Here is a 14,768-nt window from a genome sequence, read left to right as displayed (position 1 = left end):
CAGGGAAAAGATGAAGTGTGGTCAACAGAATGATTAACAGTGTCAGATGTGGGCAAGACGACTCCTCCAGAGGGACCCATCCTGGCCCTGCCCTGCCATGCCCCTTCCACGAGGCACAGTTGAAAGACCAGGGAGATGTGACCACCTGGTGCAAACGGCTGCCATCCCATCCACCAGACCCTGGACTCCTTGTCCAAACAGATGCAAGCCTGATTCAAGGGCTTGTACGAGCCTTTCCCCTGGGTCCATCCTCACAGAGGTGGCACTGCCACGGCGCACAACCTGAGGCCTGAGTGGTTGTTGGCCAAGGGGCGGGTGTTTGTCTCGCAGGGATATGATGGCATATGAGGTGTGGGCTGGGGTGTCCCTCGAAATGTGGAAAAGAACCCGGTGGGAAAAGGAGAGCAGCCTTGATCATGGGACGGCCACCTCTGCCAACACACTGCGGCACAGACCTGAGTCTGAGAGTTCTAAATTTGAGCGTGGCCTTTCAGGATGCTGCATCAAGGTAGGAGGGCAGCACATACTGGAGCTCACCTTACTTTATAACAGGTAGTAACACTTGGACAGCATGTGGCTCTCCATCTGTATTCTTGTCTCTGGCTGTACACACGTTGGTTAAAGGAATGTATTTTATTGTGTGAATGTATTTATTGTGAGTTCCTGCTAAAGCGCTTCAGTCGTGTCCGACTCTGTGCGACCCCATAGATGGCAGCCCACCAGGCTCCCCCGTCCCTGGGATCCTCCAGGCAAGAACACTGGAGTGGGTTGCCATTTCCTTCTCCTATGCATGAAAGTGAAAAGCGAAAGTGAAGTTGCTCAGTCGTGTCCGACTCTTCGAGACCCCATGGACTGCAGCCTACCAGGCTCCTCCGTCCATGGGATTTTCCAGGCAACAGTACTGGAGTGGGGTACCATCACCTTCTCTGTGTGAGTTCCTAGATAGGCCTAAACGCAAAGATCTGGGCAAGCCTTTTATTGGTTATGTGTGTTGGGCAATTAGACTCCCTAATAATGCTGATGTCAAGGCTCTCTCCGTTGCAAGAGTATCCCAATTCAAATTGACAATCATACACAGGACTTTCTTGGCTCTTAGTAACTTGGTGTCCAGTGGTGGCAACCTCAGGTGTGTCTGGATCCAGCAGCTGAAACAAGCATCCTCAGCCTGCAGTCTCTTTGGCTGCTTTCCTGTTGGCTTCATTCTTGGGCAGGACTACACAGTTAACAACTTTACATTCTACTTACTAAGCAATTCTAGCAGAAAACTAAACATATTTTCACTTTTTTCTAAAGTCCAGCAAAGTCCAGGAGTTTGCTGATTGGTTATATGCCTACCATCCTTGCCTGGAGAATTTCATGGAGAGGAGCCTGGCGTGCTGCAGTCCATGGGGTCACAAAGAGTTGGACATGACTGAGCGACTAACACTTTCACCTTTCATGGAGGGTCAAGGCCTATCCTCTAAAAATTGTAAAGATTCGGGGAGGTGGTAGTTCACCAGGTAAACATTAAGATAGGGTTGTTTCCTGAGGCAGAAACAATAGTGAGATGGTAGGGATTGAAGGCTTAGCACTGAATGTGGGCCACTATTAACGTGAACAAGAAAATGCAAACACACTCAGACTGTGTCTGCTGAATAGAGAGCAGCTAGAGAGCACACTCTCCTACTGCCCTGAACTCTGGGATCAGAATTGGAAGCTTGAAGCAAGCAAGCTTCACACAGTCACAGTCTCACAAGGCGTCCCCAGGTTTGTGTTTATGAATCATGCTTTCAGTGTCTACGGCTAATTCTGCAGTGCCAACCTGTGTCATCAGTGGGTCTGTCTCAAGAGCTGTGTGCTGAAACCAAGTCATGCTCACCTGGAAGACTCCCATTTCTGGAATTTTGTAGAGAACATGAATCCCAAATCACTAAGTTTCTAGACACATGGCCAATTGGGGGCACTGCTGGGTCTATAGCATACCATCACTGATAACTCAACACAACAGTGTGTGTTTCCTACTTACCTGCTGTAATCTCCAATTATAAAACATCTTTTAAAGACAAGTCTTATTACCTTAATTGAAATTGATGAAGACTATCAACAGACCTTCAGATGTGCACTTTTGCGCTTTAAGTATTTTTATTTTTAATGACTGATAAAAATAATCTATATACCATTTTTTTAAATTTCCCCAAATTTTTATTCTGAAAACTTTCAAACCCACATAAATTGAAATAGTAATATTAAAGTATTAACACTGCCTTCACACACAAGGATTTTTTATCAAAAAAACATAGTGGCCTCTGGGCTACATGAATATCCAGGTAACTTTCGCCATGCTGACAAGGAAGCAGCCTCATCTTTACTGAGAGGAGCTGTTTTCTGTCCCCGGGACATCTCTGTAATGACTCTTCTATAGTGTTTTCATTCATTTTATTAGAAATTCATAGCCCTGGCAAGGCATGAAGGGCCAGATTTATTTCCATTTTACAGATGAGGAAACAAACTCAGAGAGGTGAAGTGATGTGTCTGTTCAACAAGTGCCCCAGCTGAAACTGGAACCAAAGACTTCTGACTTCAGTAACTCAACATCCTGCGATCACTGCCCCTCCTGGATATGCAATCAGAGCAAAGCCAGAGCCAAGCAGGAATGCAAAGTGTCTTAGTCTCATTCTTCTGACAACCAGAAAGCAAAGCTTCACCAGGACCCAGGTGCACAGTATTATCAGTCAGAAGTCTATTCTTAGGAACGTCAAACTGCAGTGCAGAGAGGGTACTGACATTTCTGTTAGCTGCCTGGTTCGAATTCAACACTTATTGAGCGCTTACTCTATTCCAGGCAGTGTGTGTGGGACATGGAGCAAATCTGACAAGGATTCCTGTCACATTCCAGTGGCTTAATGAGCAACCCAAAAGCTGCCAATGAGAGACTGCTGGGCTGCATCCTGCCATTAGTGTTTTGTTTGGTTCCTACAGTGCTTAACATTTTTCTTTTTATAATAAATTGCCAACTTCTAGCTTCTCTGAAATGGGCAACTTCTACTGGATTCCAGAATATTAAGTCACAGCCACACCTGCCCCTGACCCAGGACAAAGGTCCTCTAGAGATGACTTCAGTTCCCACCTTTTCCTACTGTCTTTCACCCAGACAACTGTGGCCCAACTCACCTACTTCTATTACCCACCTGACACCCCTGAAGCCAACAAATATCCAAACAAAATAATTTCAGATAGCATTAAGTAATGCAAACTAAAATATAATGAGCTAATGCGATATGACTGGTGGAAAGGGCTACTTCAGATTGAGTGGTCAGGGAGGGTCTCTAAAGTGTAACTGAAACTGAGAACTGAATTATGACAAGCATGGCAAGTCTGCCAAGAGAAGGGAAAAAAAGGCTTCTAAGCAGAGGGAAGAACAGAGGCACAAGTCCCCTTTGAAGCTGGAAATAACTTGGCTTGGTTGGAGGAGTGGCAGGGCTGGGAGTGGTAACAAGATCACAGGAGGAAGAACCCAGGTTTCACAGGGCCTTGTATGCCACAGTGAGAATCTTGGATTTCATTCCGAGTGTGAGGAGGAGTCTTGGGAGGGTTTCTAACTTGGGAATGATGTGATCTGCTTTACATTTTTCAGAGATCACTCTGCTATGTAGAAGAGTGACTTAACGAGGCAAGCCAGGAAGCAGGAAGGCCAATGAGGAAGCTACATTATAGTGGCCCTGTAGGTAACAGTGGCTAGGACCAGGATGGTATCAGAAGAGATGGAGAGGAGTAACAGATTCAGCATTTACTGCCATGTAACCCAAAGAATTTTCTGGTGGAGTGGATGGTAATCGTGTAGTAGGGCAGAGGGGGCGTAGAAAAGGGAGTAACTGAGGAAAACTCCAATGCTGTGATTTGTTCACATGTTTATATGAGTTGGGGGTGATTAGGGGAGGTCCAAGTTTTAGGGAGAGGGAAGAATTTATTTTGGATAAATTTTGCTGAGGCTCAAGTCTGCCTAGATTCCTCATTTCCCTTACCTCTCCCATCCAAGCAGTCCTCAAAGTCCAAAAATGTGAACTTCTAAATACCCAATCTATTCAATCTATCCCTTCAACGCCACTGCCTCTGTCCTGATTCAGTCCTCTCTCTTGCCTTGACTTTTACCACAGCCTTCTCCAGCTGTGAATAAACTAACAAAAATCACTTCACAGACTTGTGTACCTTTCGTCCACCAGCCATCTTCGATGGCAGAAATCATGTCTTATTCATATTTATCTCCAGTGTCCGTGCTGCACTGGGCACAGAATAGGCCAGCAAATGTTGGATGACCTGAAAAGAGGTTCTCCTCAAACAGGATATAACCTCCTGGAAGAGAAGAGCCCTACCTTGGGATTCTGTGATTCCTCCACCCAACTTAAAGCAGAAGCAGATATGAAATGTACCATCAATCAAATCCCAGAAGCTTAGCTTTCCCAAGAGATTCAAATTGCCCTGTTTGAGTCCCAGTTTTACTCAGTAGTTAATAAATGATATTCGACAACAGATAACAGATTATGACTCTTTTCCATTTTTCTTTCAAATCTAGGAAGGTCAAAAGATAATTATTCTCCATTTGACAAGTAAGAAAACTGAGGCAAAGAATGAAATCCCGTAATTCTGGATGAAGTTAGGCGCTTTGCCTGGGTTAAGATCAGCCTTTCCCTGAGCCACTCCCCAGTTCTGGAATAGGAAGGAATCTCAGTCTCCCACCCCTGCAAGACTGCTGTTTAGCACTCAGGTCTTCCCTGGGTTTTGCCTCCTTTGGATAGCAGGGTGTGTTGTCCCAAGGTCAAAGACCATGTGCTCCCTCTCTTCTAATTACCACTCTCCTCCGTGCCTAGTGAAGAGAGACTCCACCCCTTGGGCCCAGGAAAAAGAAAAGCACCTTGGTCATTAGCCTGGGAGGTTGTTAAGTGGGCCAGGAATCATCACCAGCAAGAAGAGAGAGAGATCTGAGTAGGCCAGAATAGTTTCAGTGGGGAAAAGGAGAGAGAAGCTGCCATTAGGAAAATCAGGACACTCCTTTCAAAAGGCTTCCACTGGGGGAGAACCAGGCAAACGGCAGCAGTGGAGACAAGAGCAGGTCAGATCCTTCCTACTGTCCCTCCTCCCACAGTTATTTCTTCAAGGCCCCCAGGTTCTTCAGGGCCTCCTGGGCCTGCGTCAGCTGCTGCTGAAGCCTCTGGCGGGTGCTTTCGTTGGAGGCTCGCTTCAGGAGGGCCTGCATTTCCTCCACCACTGCCCGGTAGCCAGGCGTGTTGTGGAAGAGCCGCACTGCTCGGTCCCCACAGGATGCCAGAAGCCGGCCAGTGATGTCAAAGGACAAGTCACTGATACACTCCCCGTGGACCTGCTCGAAGCTCTCCTCCTTCTCACCCCGCCGGGTGTTGTAGAGATGAATACTGCTGCCGCTGGCCAAGGCCAAGACCTGGGCGTCAGGGGAGAGCGCCAGGCGGCACGGCACGGTGCTCGCTTCTTCAAAGCGGCCTGTCCTCAGCAAGTAGGGGTCCTGCTGCTTCTTGTATTCCACGTCTGTGTCCCACAGTTTCCACGTGCCGTCCTTGGAGACAGAGGCCATCCTGCAGCATGGAAAGTCAGGGCTCTAGCCTCACACACCCTGGAGGGGAGGGCGCTGGGACGCCACTTGGGATGCTAGCTGGGAAGCCAACTCCACTGCTATGTCTACTTTCTGCTGAGGGCCAGAAATCCCCCCACTGCACAGCTGCTGCACAGAATGGCTGGAGGCTCCTGGTTGCCAAGAGGGGCTGGGAGTCTTGGTAAGAAACTGGTAAGAACTCAGAGAGGATTCACTCACCTCCGGGAGTCATTGGAGAAAGCAAAGAAGTGCACGGCTGCAGAGTGGCCCTTCAGTTCAAAGGCTCGCACAACCTCCTGGAAGTCCCCTTTCTTCCCAAAGCAGACTTCCCAAACTTTTACATCTGGGGTGAAGCCACACGAGGCTACAAACCTGCCAGACAACCCAGGCTGCTTTAAAACTTAATTTTAAGGGCAGCTTTTTCTGCAGATCCACTAAACTCCTGAGAGAGTTCATAATCGTGCATCTAATAACACTGTCTTTTAAAAGTGCTTTTATACATGACCTCAGTTCATCCTCACAGCTATAAGATACACAGTGCCCTGCCCCAACCTTTTATATGCTTTAAATAAGTAGAAACTAAGGCCTTGAATCTAGATATCCTGATTCCACATGCCTGCTCCTTCTGCTACTTGAAGCTGGCTCTCTACTCTCTCCACCCTAGCCCCCAGCTCCAATCTCAGCCCACATCCAATGCCAGAGTGCCCTCTTCCTTACCTGCTACAAGGGGATATAGCAGCATATGTATTGTTCATGTGGTTGGTGTTGATGGTGGACAGCACCTGGCCTTTCAGATTCCAAATGAGGACGGTCGTGTCACTGGAAGCAGTCATGATGAACTTCCCTGGAGGTGAGGGGGCGTAACACGAGCTGAGGTCAATGACCTGATCAACTGACTTATGAAGGCCTCTGCTGCCCTTCATATCATGCTCCCCTCCCGCACCAAGGGTCGCCACAGATAAGGATATGACTGAAGACTGGCGATTACCTGCCTCTCCTAGGGACTTGCTGTGGCTCCCAGGAACTCCAGGGGAGCCCAAACAAGGTCCCTTTTGTCACACCAGAACTGAGCATACCTCTCAGGCTGCATTCACTTATTCAGTGAATATAACAGTCCATTCCCTCTTGCCTGGGCCAAGCTCCATCCTCTGAATGCCTCTCACCTGTGTCAGCGATGCCAATGTTGACAATGGGTGCCTTGTGCTTTTTAGGAAAGTCCTCCGGGGTGGCCGTGAAAGTATAGCCTCCATCGTCTCGTTTCATCATCTTGAAGACACGGAGGGTGTCTCCATTAGCGAGCCAGACGATGAATGCTCTAGAAACGAGGAGCAGACAAGTCTCTCACTCCTTCAGACACAGAGACCTGTGTGTGTGAGGCCCTACGCTAGGCAGGCTTTAAGGAGAATCAAGATCTCCCTTCAGGACCTATAGTCCAGCCTCATAACCCTTAATTCAGAATCTCTTAAAACTCCTTAGAAGGTTAGGACTCTCATAGTTCTGGCTCCTTTAGCTTCTCTCTAGGGTTTAGAAAACCATGAGAGCTTCCAAGACTAATCTGGAAATCAGTCAGGCTTTGGTACTTCCCAAATAGGAACAGATTTTCCCTACTCTACTTCCTTGTTGCTGCTGCTGCTGCTAACTGTGACATCAGTCGTGTCCGACTCTTCGTGACCCCATGGACTGTAGCCTACCAGGCTCCTCCGTCCATGGGATTTCCCAGGCAAGAGTACTGGAGTGGGTTGCCATTGCTCATCCAGACAGCTTGAACACTGTCTGGATGTTCCCTTCTGCCACCACAAGGAAGACCCTGGGTCCCCCCCTCAGTATCCCAAACCAGGTGTGGGAAGGACCTAGGCCTGGGTCAGGGCTTCTGCAGGCACACCTGGGGCTCCATCCTGTCCCACCTGCAGTCAGGGCTGAAGCGCACCAGGATGGCATGGTCCAGTTCCACGTTGGCTCTCATGCTGCGGTGCTCCCGCTGCAGGAAGTCCTTGGTGCTCCAGATGCGGACGGTACGGTCGTCTGCACAGGTAGCCAGGTACTTGCCATTGCTGCTGAAGTCCATGCAAGTTATGTTCCCACTGTGGCTCTAGGGCAAGGGCAGCAGCAGGTATGAACAGGAACCCCCTGGGCAAATGTGGAAACCCGTGCAACCATGACTCAGGGACCCTGTTGCTTAGATCAACAGCAAACTCCTGATGGGACGTCAGGAGGAGATGGGACAGGGCGTCTCCCCTGATCTGGGTCAGAGGCAGAGGAGTCTGTAACATGCACAGAATCCTACAAAGGAGAAGTCTGCGGGGCCATGAGTCTTTATATATACATGCTGTGCTGGGTACCCGTGTACCTTCAGTGCTGCAGCCAGAAGGCGGTGGGTGAAGTTGTGTTGCTGAGGCTTCTCCTTGCGAATCCGCTGTTGCAGTTTCTGCTTCTTGGATTTCAAGGACTTGTCAGGTGGACATCCGTTTGCCTTTTGGCCTATAAGGAAGGGCCAGGTCAACCATCCATTTACTCGCTCAGTCATCACTCAGTGACCACCGATGACTGGCCAGGCATTGAGTGGAGATGACCCTGTCCTCGAGAAGAGAGAGGAATACAGGGGAAAAAAACAGAAGCTTTGGAATCAGAGCTGGGTATGGACTATGTCTCTATCACTGAGTGATCCTGGGGAGGCTGCTTGCTATTAGCATATGTAACATAATCATACAGCACCCCACTGCACATTAGAGAAGGCACCCTCTCTGGGCAGGCACAGCTCAGTGGGTTCACAAAAAGGCCAGTGGGGAGCAGATTCTTAACCAGACCTCTGTAAGTGAGGGATAATGTGCACTACAGAAGCTGCTGGCGCTGGTCTCAGGTTAAGTTACTTAATTGCTCTGGGCCTTGGCTTTTCTAAAAGAAAAGTTGAGAACTGGGTGAGATGATATATACAAAACGACAAGCACAGTACCCAGAACAAGCACGAAAAAAGGCTCAGAGGGAATCCCAGAGAGAACCGGGCAATGAGAGGTAGTCACCATGTGCTGAGCACGTCCCCTGTGCTGAAAAGGGTGCCAGTCATTTTTGTATAAAATAGCTAATTTAATTGAGAATCAGGACAGGTGCAAAGTGGGCATGTGTCAGATCACTACAGATGCTCCTCAATTCCTACAGGAAGAAAACTCCGGAGGCCACAGTTACAAAGGCAGATCTGCCCTCTGCTTGCCTCTCCAGCCTTGTCTAACAAGCCCACTTCTCTCCTCACACATTACAGTCAAACCAAACACTGTTTCAGGACTCCTTGGCTTCCTGCACGTTGCTATTGCCAGGAGTATTCTCCTTCTCTTGGTCGTCCTGGCAAATCCTTACACATGGATCCTTGAAGACCCCTTCTTCAGGGTTCTTTACTTGACCCCCGCCCACCACCGACAAAAGCGGGGCTGACCACTCCCACCCGTGGGAGTACTACTACAGAGCTAGTACTAGTATTCTGATACTGATCTTTCTATGAAACCCACGACACTGTATTTTTCACTTACATTTTCGGATGTTCTTTTACCCGACAATGGACTCCCCAAAGGAAAAGACCCCAAAGCCTACAGGAGGTAGTAGGTATTCAATAAATGCTGTATGTCGGTAGACCAGAGCGTTCACAAATGGATGTCTCTGTCCCTTCCTCCTCGTTTTCATAAAATAACGAACAAGGAGCGCGCGGAAGAGTTTCCGAGCGGCCTCTCAGCTGTGCTCCGAGGGAAGGCGGCTTGGTCTCGGCCACGCAGAGAGCGCACTGCCGCGCGGGACCCAGGTTCTAACAGATCGTCCCAAAGGGGCGCGATGGGCCGGGCAAGGCGGCCCCTACTCTCGGGAAGGGAAACTTATGTCATAAGAGGAGAAACTGAGGCGGGGAGGGCAGGTCACTGACACCCCCACAAGCCCGAACGGTGCGTCGGACCCCCGAGAAGGCCGGGGAGCGAGGTCTCGCGGGTCGCCCCTACCCGTCCCCGCCACACTCACCGGCGGACCGGCCGCTCGTCCCCTCCTCCGCGCGCAGCCACCCCCGCGCTACCGCAGCCGTCGCCACGAGGGCCAGCAGCCCGAGCAACAGCGACAGCCCCATCAGCTCCGGCATCTGCGGGAGCTCCATGTCCGCAGGACCACTGCCACCTCAGCCTCTGGCCTGGCGGACGCCTGCACGTCTCCGCGAGGCCGCGCACGCACGCGGGGCGGGGCCCGGCCGTTGGCGCGTCCCGAGGGGCGTGGCCTGGTCGTTGGTGCGTCTCCAGGGGCGGGGCCATGATCATTGGGCCCCCGGAAGGGCGGGGCCTGGCCATTGAGGCTATGTGGTCGCGGAAGCGTTTCGGGGCGAGTAATGTAGTGCATGTAGTCCAGGCTCAGGCCTTCCCTTGACTACTTTACTGATAATCGTTAGTAAAGGCATTATTCCAGCCGTCATCACACTGGATCCTTTCAAGGAGGCAAGGGTCCAAATTTTACTCCCGTTCAACAGGTGGGAAAGTCTTAGCATTGGGAAATTCAGATGAATATTTACTGTTAATGAAGAAGGGAAAGGGTAGTTCTGGAATTAGTGGGTGGCACAGCCTCAGCAAAGACGTGAGCAGGAGGATGCTGTGCGGAGGCAGGGTATGAGTAAAATAAAACGCCGGTAAGGGAATTCCCTGGCAGGCCAGTTAACCACTGGAAAGACTTCACATTTCCATCGCAGGGGTCATGGGTTGGATCCCTGGTCTGGTAACTAAGATCTGGCAAACCAGGCGGTGCAGGCAAGAAAAAAAAAAGTAGCAGGTGAAATTGGAAGCTTCCCAAGTGGCTCAGTGGTAAAGAATCTGCCTACCAATGCAGGAGATGCAGGTTTGATCCCTGGGTCGGTAAGATCCCCTGGAGAAGGAAATGGCAATCCACTTCAGTATTCTTGCCTGGGAAATCCCATGGACAGAGGAGTCTGGTGGGCTACAGTCTGTGGGGTCGCAAAAGAGTCGGACACAACTCGGCAATTAAACAACAAGATTGGAAAGGTGTTTGAGGGCCTTGAGTGCTAGTTCATCCCAGTAAACGGTAGCCTCTGCTAGTCATTTCAGGGTGAAATAGATCAAAATTGGTATCTTGGAGATTCTATGGGTGGACTAGTGTGTGCCAAGACCAAACAAAGATAGAAGGAAAGCCAAGAGGTGGTTGCAAGAGTCCAAGACAGAGGTGATAAGAGCCTGGACTCGGGGGTGGCCGAGTCCACCTTCCTTCAGGAAGGAAGGAAGCTGAAAAGATTTTAATTTGGCTGTTCCATGTCTTATTTGCAGAATGGGGGATCTTTAATTGCACCATGTGGGATCTAATTCCCTGACCAGGGATCGAACCCAGGCCCCCTTCATTAGGAGTGTGGAATCTTAGCCACTGGACCACCAGGGAAGTCCCTGGAAATATTTTTAACAACACACTTTCAATTTTGAAGTATAGATTCAAAAGGAGTTGGGAAAAAAAAAAACAGGAAAGTCCATGGACTCTTCCCCCAGTTTCCCCCAATGGCAACATAACTATAGTGCAATATCAAAAACCAGGAAGTTGGCAGAATTTAGTCACACACACACACACACAAAAAGATATTCTGAAAGACTAATGATAGGCCAGACCCACTTAGCTGTAGAGGGAATGTTCCCAGAAACAAACGTGCTCCATGGGCCTCCCAGCCCCGCAACCCAGAACAAGTGGAAGTACCAGAGTCAGGGCTGCCAGATTCAAACGTTTCCCTGGCCACCAGGGAGCCTCTCCTGGCAGTGTGGGCCCTGAGGCTCTAGAAGGACCCTCCGAGCACAGAGGCTGCTGCAGAGACTAGAGGACAGACAGACTCACCCACAACCTCGGGTGAGGAAACAGATCCACTCAGAGAGCAAATGAAGTGGCCTCATTTCCTTCCCTTTTGTCCTTGGTGAGGGGAGAAGGGGAGACTGGCATTGACTCAGCTATGGGCAGTGGGGTGGGGAGGGCCAGAAGGGGGTTGTCCAGAGCACTCCTTAATTTGCTGTTTAGAACCGAAGGCCCAGTCCTGAACCACTTTCTCCACCACCTAGAGACAACTTGGTTCTTTTAAGAATTTCATTCACCAAGCATTTTGCCGATGACATTTGTTGATCCGGGAGCTTGCATTTCTTTGAATCTTCTCACATTCCCATCCCACAGATTAGGGGACTGATGCTCTAAGAGATGCTCACTAAGTGATTTTTCCAGAGGTGACAAAGATGAAGAGTGAAGCTGGGGACACATGCAGGTCTATGACACTAATATATCGGTGTGGGGGACAAGGAGAAGCAGGAATAGGGCTCTGGTTCAGCTAAGAGTACAGGATTCTTTGACATCATGAACTCAGTTGATCCTTTAAGACAGATGATGCTATGAAATAATTTTAACCAGACCCCCCAAAAAACCCTAGGCTCTGGTCAAGTAACTTACCCCACATCAACAAGGAAGCCAGGAATCAAACCCAGAGTCCAACTAGGGTCTGCTACACTCCGAGATCCTTATCCATCTGACCTTGCCATGGGGCTGTGGTAACCGCCTTGTTTTTACCCCCAAGTGTCCTACAGCCCAACTGGAATCCAAAACCAACCCTCAGAAGGACAACTGGTGACACAAAGCGGAACGGGGGAAACTGGGCAGATCAGGGAGGGGGAGATGGGTGCAGAAGGGCAGTGAAATTCAGCTGTACCTTTAAGGGTGGGCATTTAGAACAGGTGAAACGGGATAAAACGGAACTCTAGGAGGGAAAGTAAGGCATGAGCAAAGGTACGGCTAGAGGGGTAGCGGAGTCAGTCACAGGGCACCTTGAACATCTGCTAGAAACCTGGTCTCATCAGAGGCGAGCAAGAGCCAGAGAAGCAATGGAAGCCCAACTTCATTTTGCAATTGAAGATCCACCTGGCCTTGCTTGGTGCCTCCCTCCCTACCCCTGGCCTCTCTGTCAGGTAAAACGATACATTTCCTTATCGTTTAAGTAGCGGTTCTCAATGTGTGGGCCCTGGACCAGCATCATTAGAAAATGCAGATTCTTAGACTTCACCCCCCATCTGCTAACTCAGACACTCCAGAGGTGGGGGCCCAGCAAGCTGTTTATTTTTTAATATTTATTTTTGTTTTTTATTTAGCTGTGCTGGATCTTAGTCACCATATATGGGATCTTTTTTGCTGTGGCATGTGGGATCTAGTTCCCCGACCAGGAATCAAACCCAGAACCAAACCCCCTGCATTGGGACTGTGGAGTCTTTGCCACTGGATCACAAGTCAAGGCTCAGAAATCTGTATTTTAACAACTTGTTAGGTGATTCTGATGCCCACTGAAGTGTAAGAACCAATGATTTAAATTAACTTGAACCCCAGATGTAGGTTATTTGCAGCTCACAGACTCTATTACAGTGATTCTTAACCTTGAATATATACTGGAATCACTTTAAAAAAAAATGCTTATGTCTCCTTCCCACAGCCAGGTATTCTGATATAATTGGCCTGGACTAGACCTGCTCAAGAAGGTTTTGAAAAGGCCCAACTTATTAAGATGTACATTTAAGCTGGCGTTCTAGCTGCAAGGGATACCAGAGACTAATGCAGGAGTCTACGTGTAAAAGTAATGTTTGTCAGACCAGGGCCGTGGCCATGGCCACGAGATACTTACAAGATCGACTTAGTGACGAGGGAAGGGGGCAGGGTACAACCATTAAAAAGATGACATAGCCACTGAGGATACAACAAAAACTGGTTAGAACCAACTAGACTCAAGATGGCAGAAGATTTAACCAACTTCCAGCGGACCTGGAGCCTCACAATACAGCTCACTCATTGAGATAGGTTAGCATATGCTACATGACAGACTCACCCAAGCCATGAAGTGGGTGGGGTAGTCCAATTCCTGGAAGTCTCCACCCCTTCCCCCAAAACAGCTGGAGTAACCCTCCCACTCGTTGGCTTGTGGAATTATGCAGCCCATAAAAAACTAACCACCCCAGATTTGGGGGAGCTCTCATTTTCCCACTTACCCCCGCCCTGAGGCCGCTCTCACCTTCTGAGACAGACCAGGCAGACTGCATGCTGCCTAGGGAATGTGTGCGTGCGTGCGTGCTCAGTCGCTGAGTCGTGTCCAACCCTATCCCGTGGACTGTAGCCCACCAGGCTTCTCTGTCCATGGGATTTTTCAGGGAAGGATACTGGAATGGGTTGCCATCTTCTACTCCAGATGGAATGTGTACCTCTCTCAGTAAACCTACTTTCACTTTACCGGGGCCGCTCTTGAATTCTTTCCCGCGCAAAGCCAAGGACACTCACTTGGGGGTCTGACCCAGAGGCTCACCCAAGCCTGGGACATGACCGTCTCCTTGTGCCCCATTTTCCTGCAGCAAACTGGCCAGACCTTGGTAACACACCAGAGGGCAGTGGGGACTGGGGAAGAGCTGAAGACAACTGTTTTCCGAGGGCACAAGTGTCTGGATAGTGGTGCCCTTCCTGGGCTTGGGGAGCATGGAAAGGTTCAGGTTAGAGGGTGAAGACTGTGAACTGTAGTCTTGGGAATGCTGAGCTGTTTAGGCTCCTTCAAGGTTAACGGAGCTGTGGTACATTCGGGGAAGGGGAGGTTAGGGTGTGGCTCTGAGAGAGGGCAGCACAGATACAGGAGAGGAAGCCCTCAGCTGAGAGGCTGGAGGCAATGGCAGGGCCGGGAGCTTCCCATAGCGTGAGAAGGGAAGTGGGCTGAGGAAGGGACCGGGGGTGAAGCTGGGGGAAAAGGCTCCCACAGCAGGATCTGGAAGTCAGTGCCAGCGGGGAGGAAGGAGAGCCTGGATTTGCAGGAAAAGAGTGATTCAAAAAGGAGGTCCAGGGGACTTCCCTGCTGGTCCAGGGTTGAGAGTCTATGCTGCCAATGCAGGAGGCCCAAGTTCAATCCTTGGTCAGGGAACTAGATCTCACATGCCGCAACTAGAGATTCCACGTGTGGCAACTAAGACCCAGCGTAGCCAAATAAATTTAAAAAAAAATTTTTTTTTTTTTTAAAGAAAGAGGTCCAAAGGCCCCGGGAGCACTGCAAAGTGGTTGTTGGATTTGGCAGTGAGGGAGCCAAGTGACCTTGGAAAGAGCAGAGTCAGGGCAGGGGTGAGGCTGGGGTGGAAGTGGGGAGGGAGGAGGAGCCCAAAGGCAGGAT

The 14,768-nt window shown here is 49.8% G+C and overlaps 1 protein-coding gene across 1 annotated transcript; it reads right to left on the bottom strand.

The window, feature by feature from the left end:
• Positions 1-4,515: 4,515 nt before the first annotated feature.
• On the bottom strand, positions 4,516-9,775 carry TBL2 (transducin (beta)-like 2). The gene is made up of 7 exons (XM_010854299.1): positions 9,593-9,775; positions 7,947-8,077; positions 7,504-7,688; positions 6,763-6,914; positions 6,317-6,443; positions 5,819-5,971; positions 4,516-5,582 (listed from the first exon to the last, which is right to left on the bottom strand). The coding sequence occupies exons 1-7, from the start codon at positions 9,720-9,722 to the stop codon at positions 5,120-5,122; spliced, it is 1,341 nt and encodes a 446-aa protein (XP_010852601.1). The 5' UTR covers positions 9,723-9,775; the 3' UTR covers positions 4,516-5,119.
• Between the last annotated feature and the right edge of the window lie 4,993 nt (positions 9,776-14,768).

The sequence above is a fragment of the Bison bison genome, unplaced genomic scaffold (genome assembly GCF_000754665.1).
Source record: "Bison bison bison isolate TAMUID 2011002044 unplaced genomic scaffold, Bison_UMD1.0 scf7180017864340, whole genome shotgun sequence".
Classification (NCBI taxonomy): domain Eukaryota; kingdom Metazoa; phylum Chordata; class Mammalia; order Artiodactyla; family Bovidae; genus Bison; species Bison bison.
Note: the sequence above shows the minus strand (reverse complement) of the source record. Positions and strands in the feature narration are given on the sequence as shown.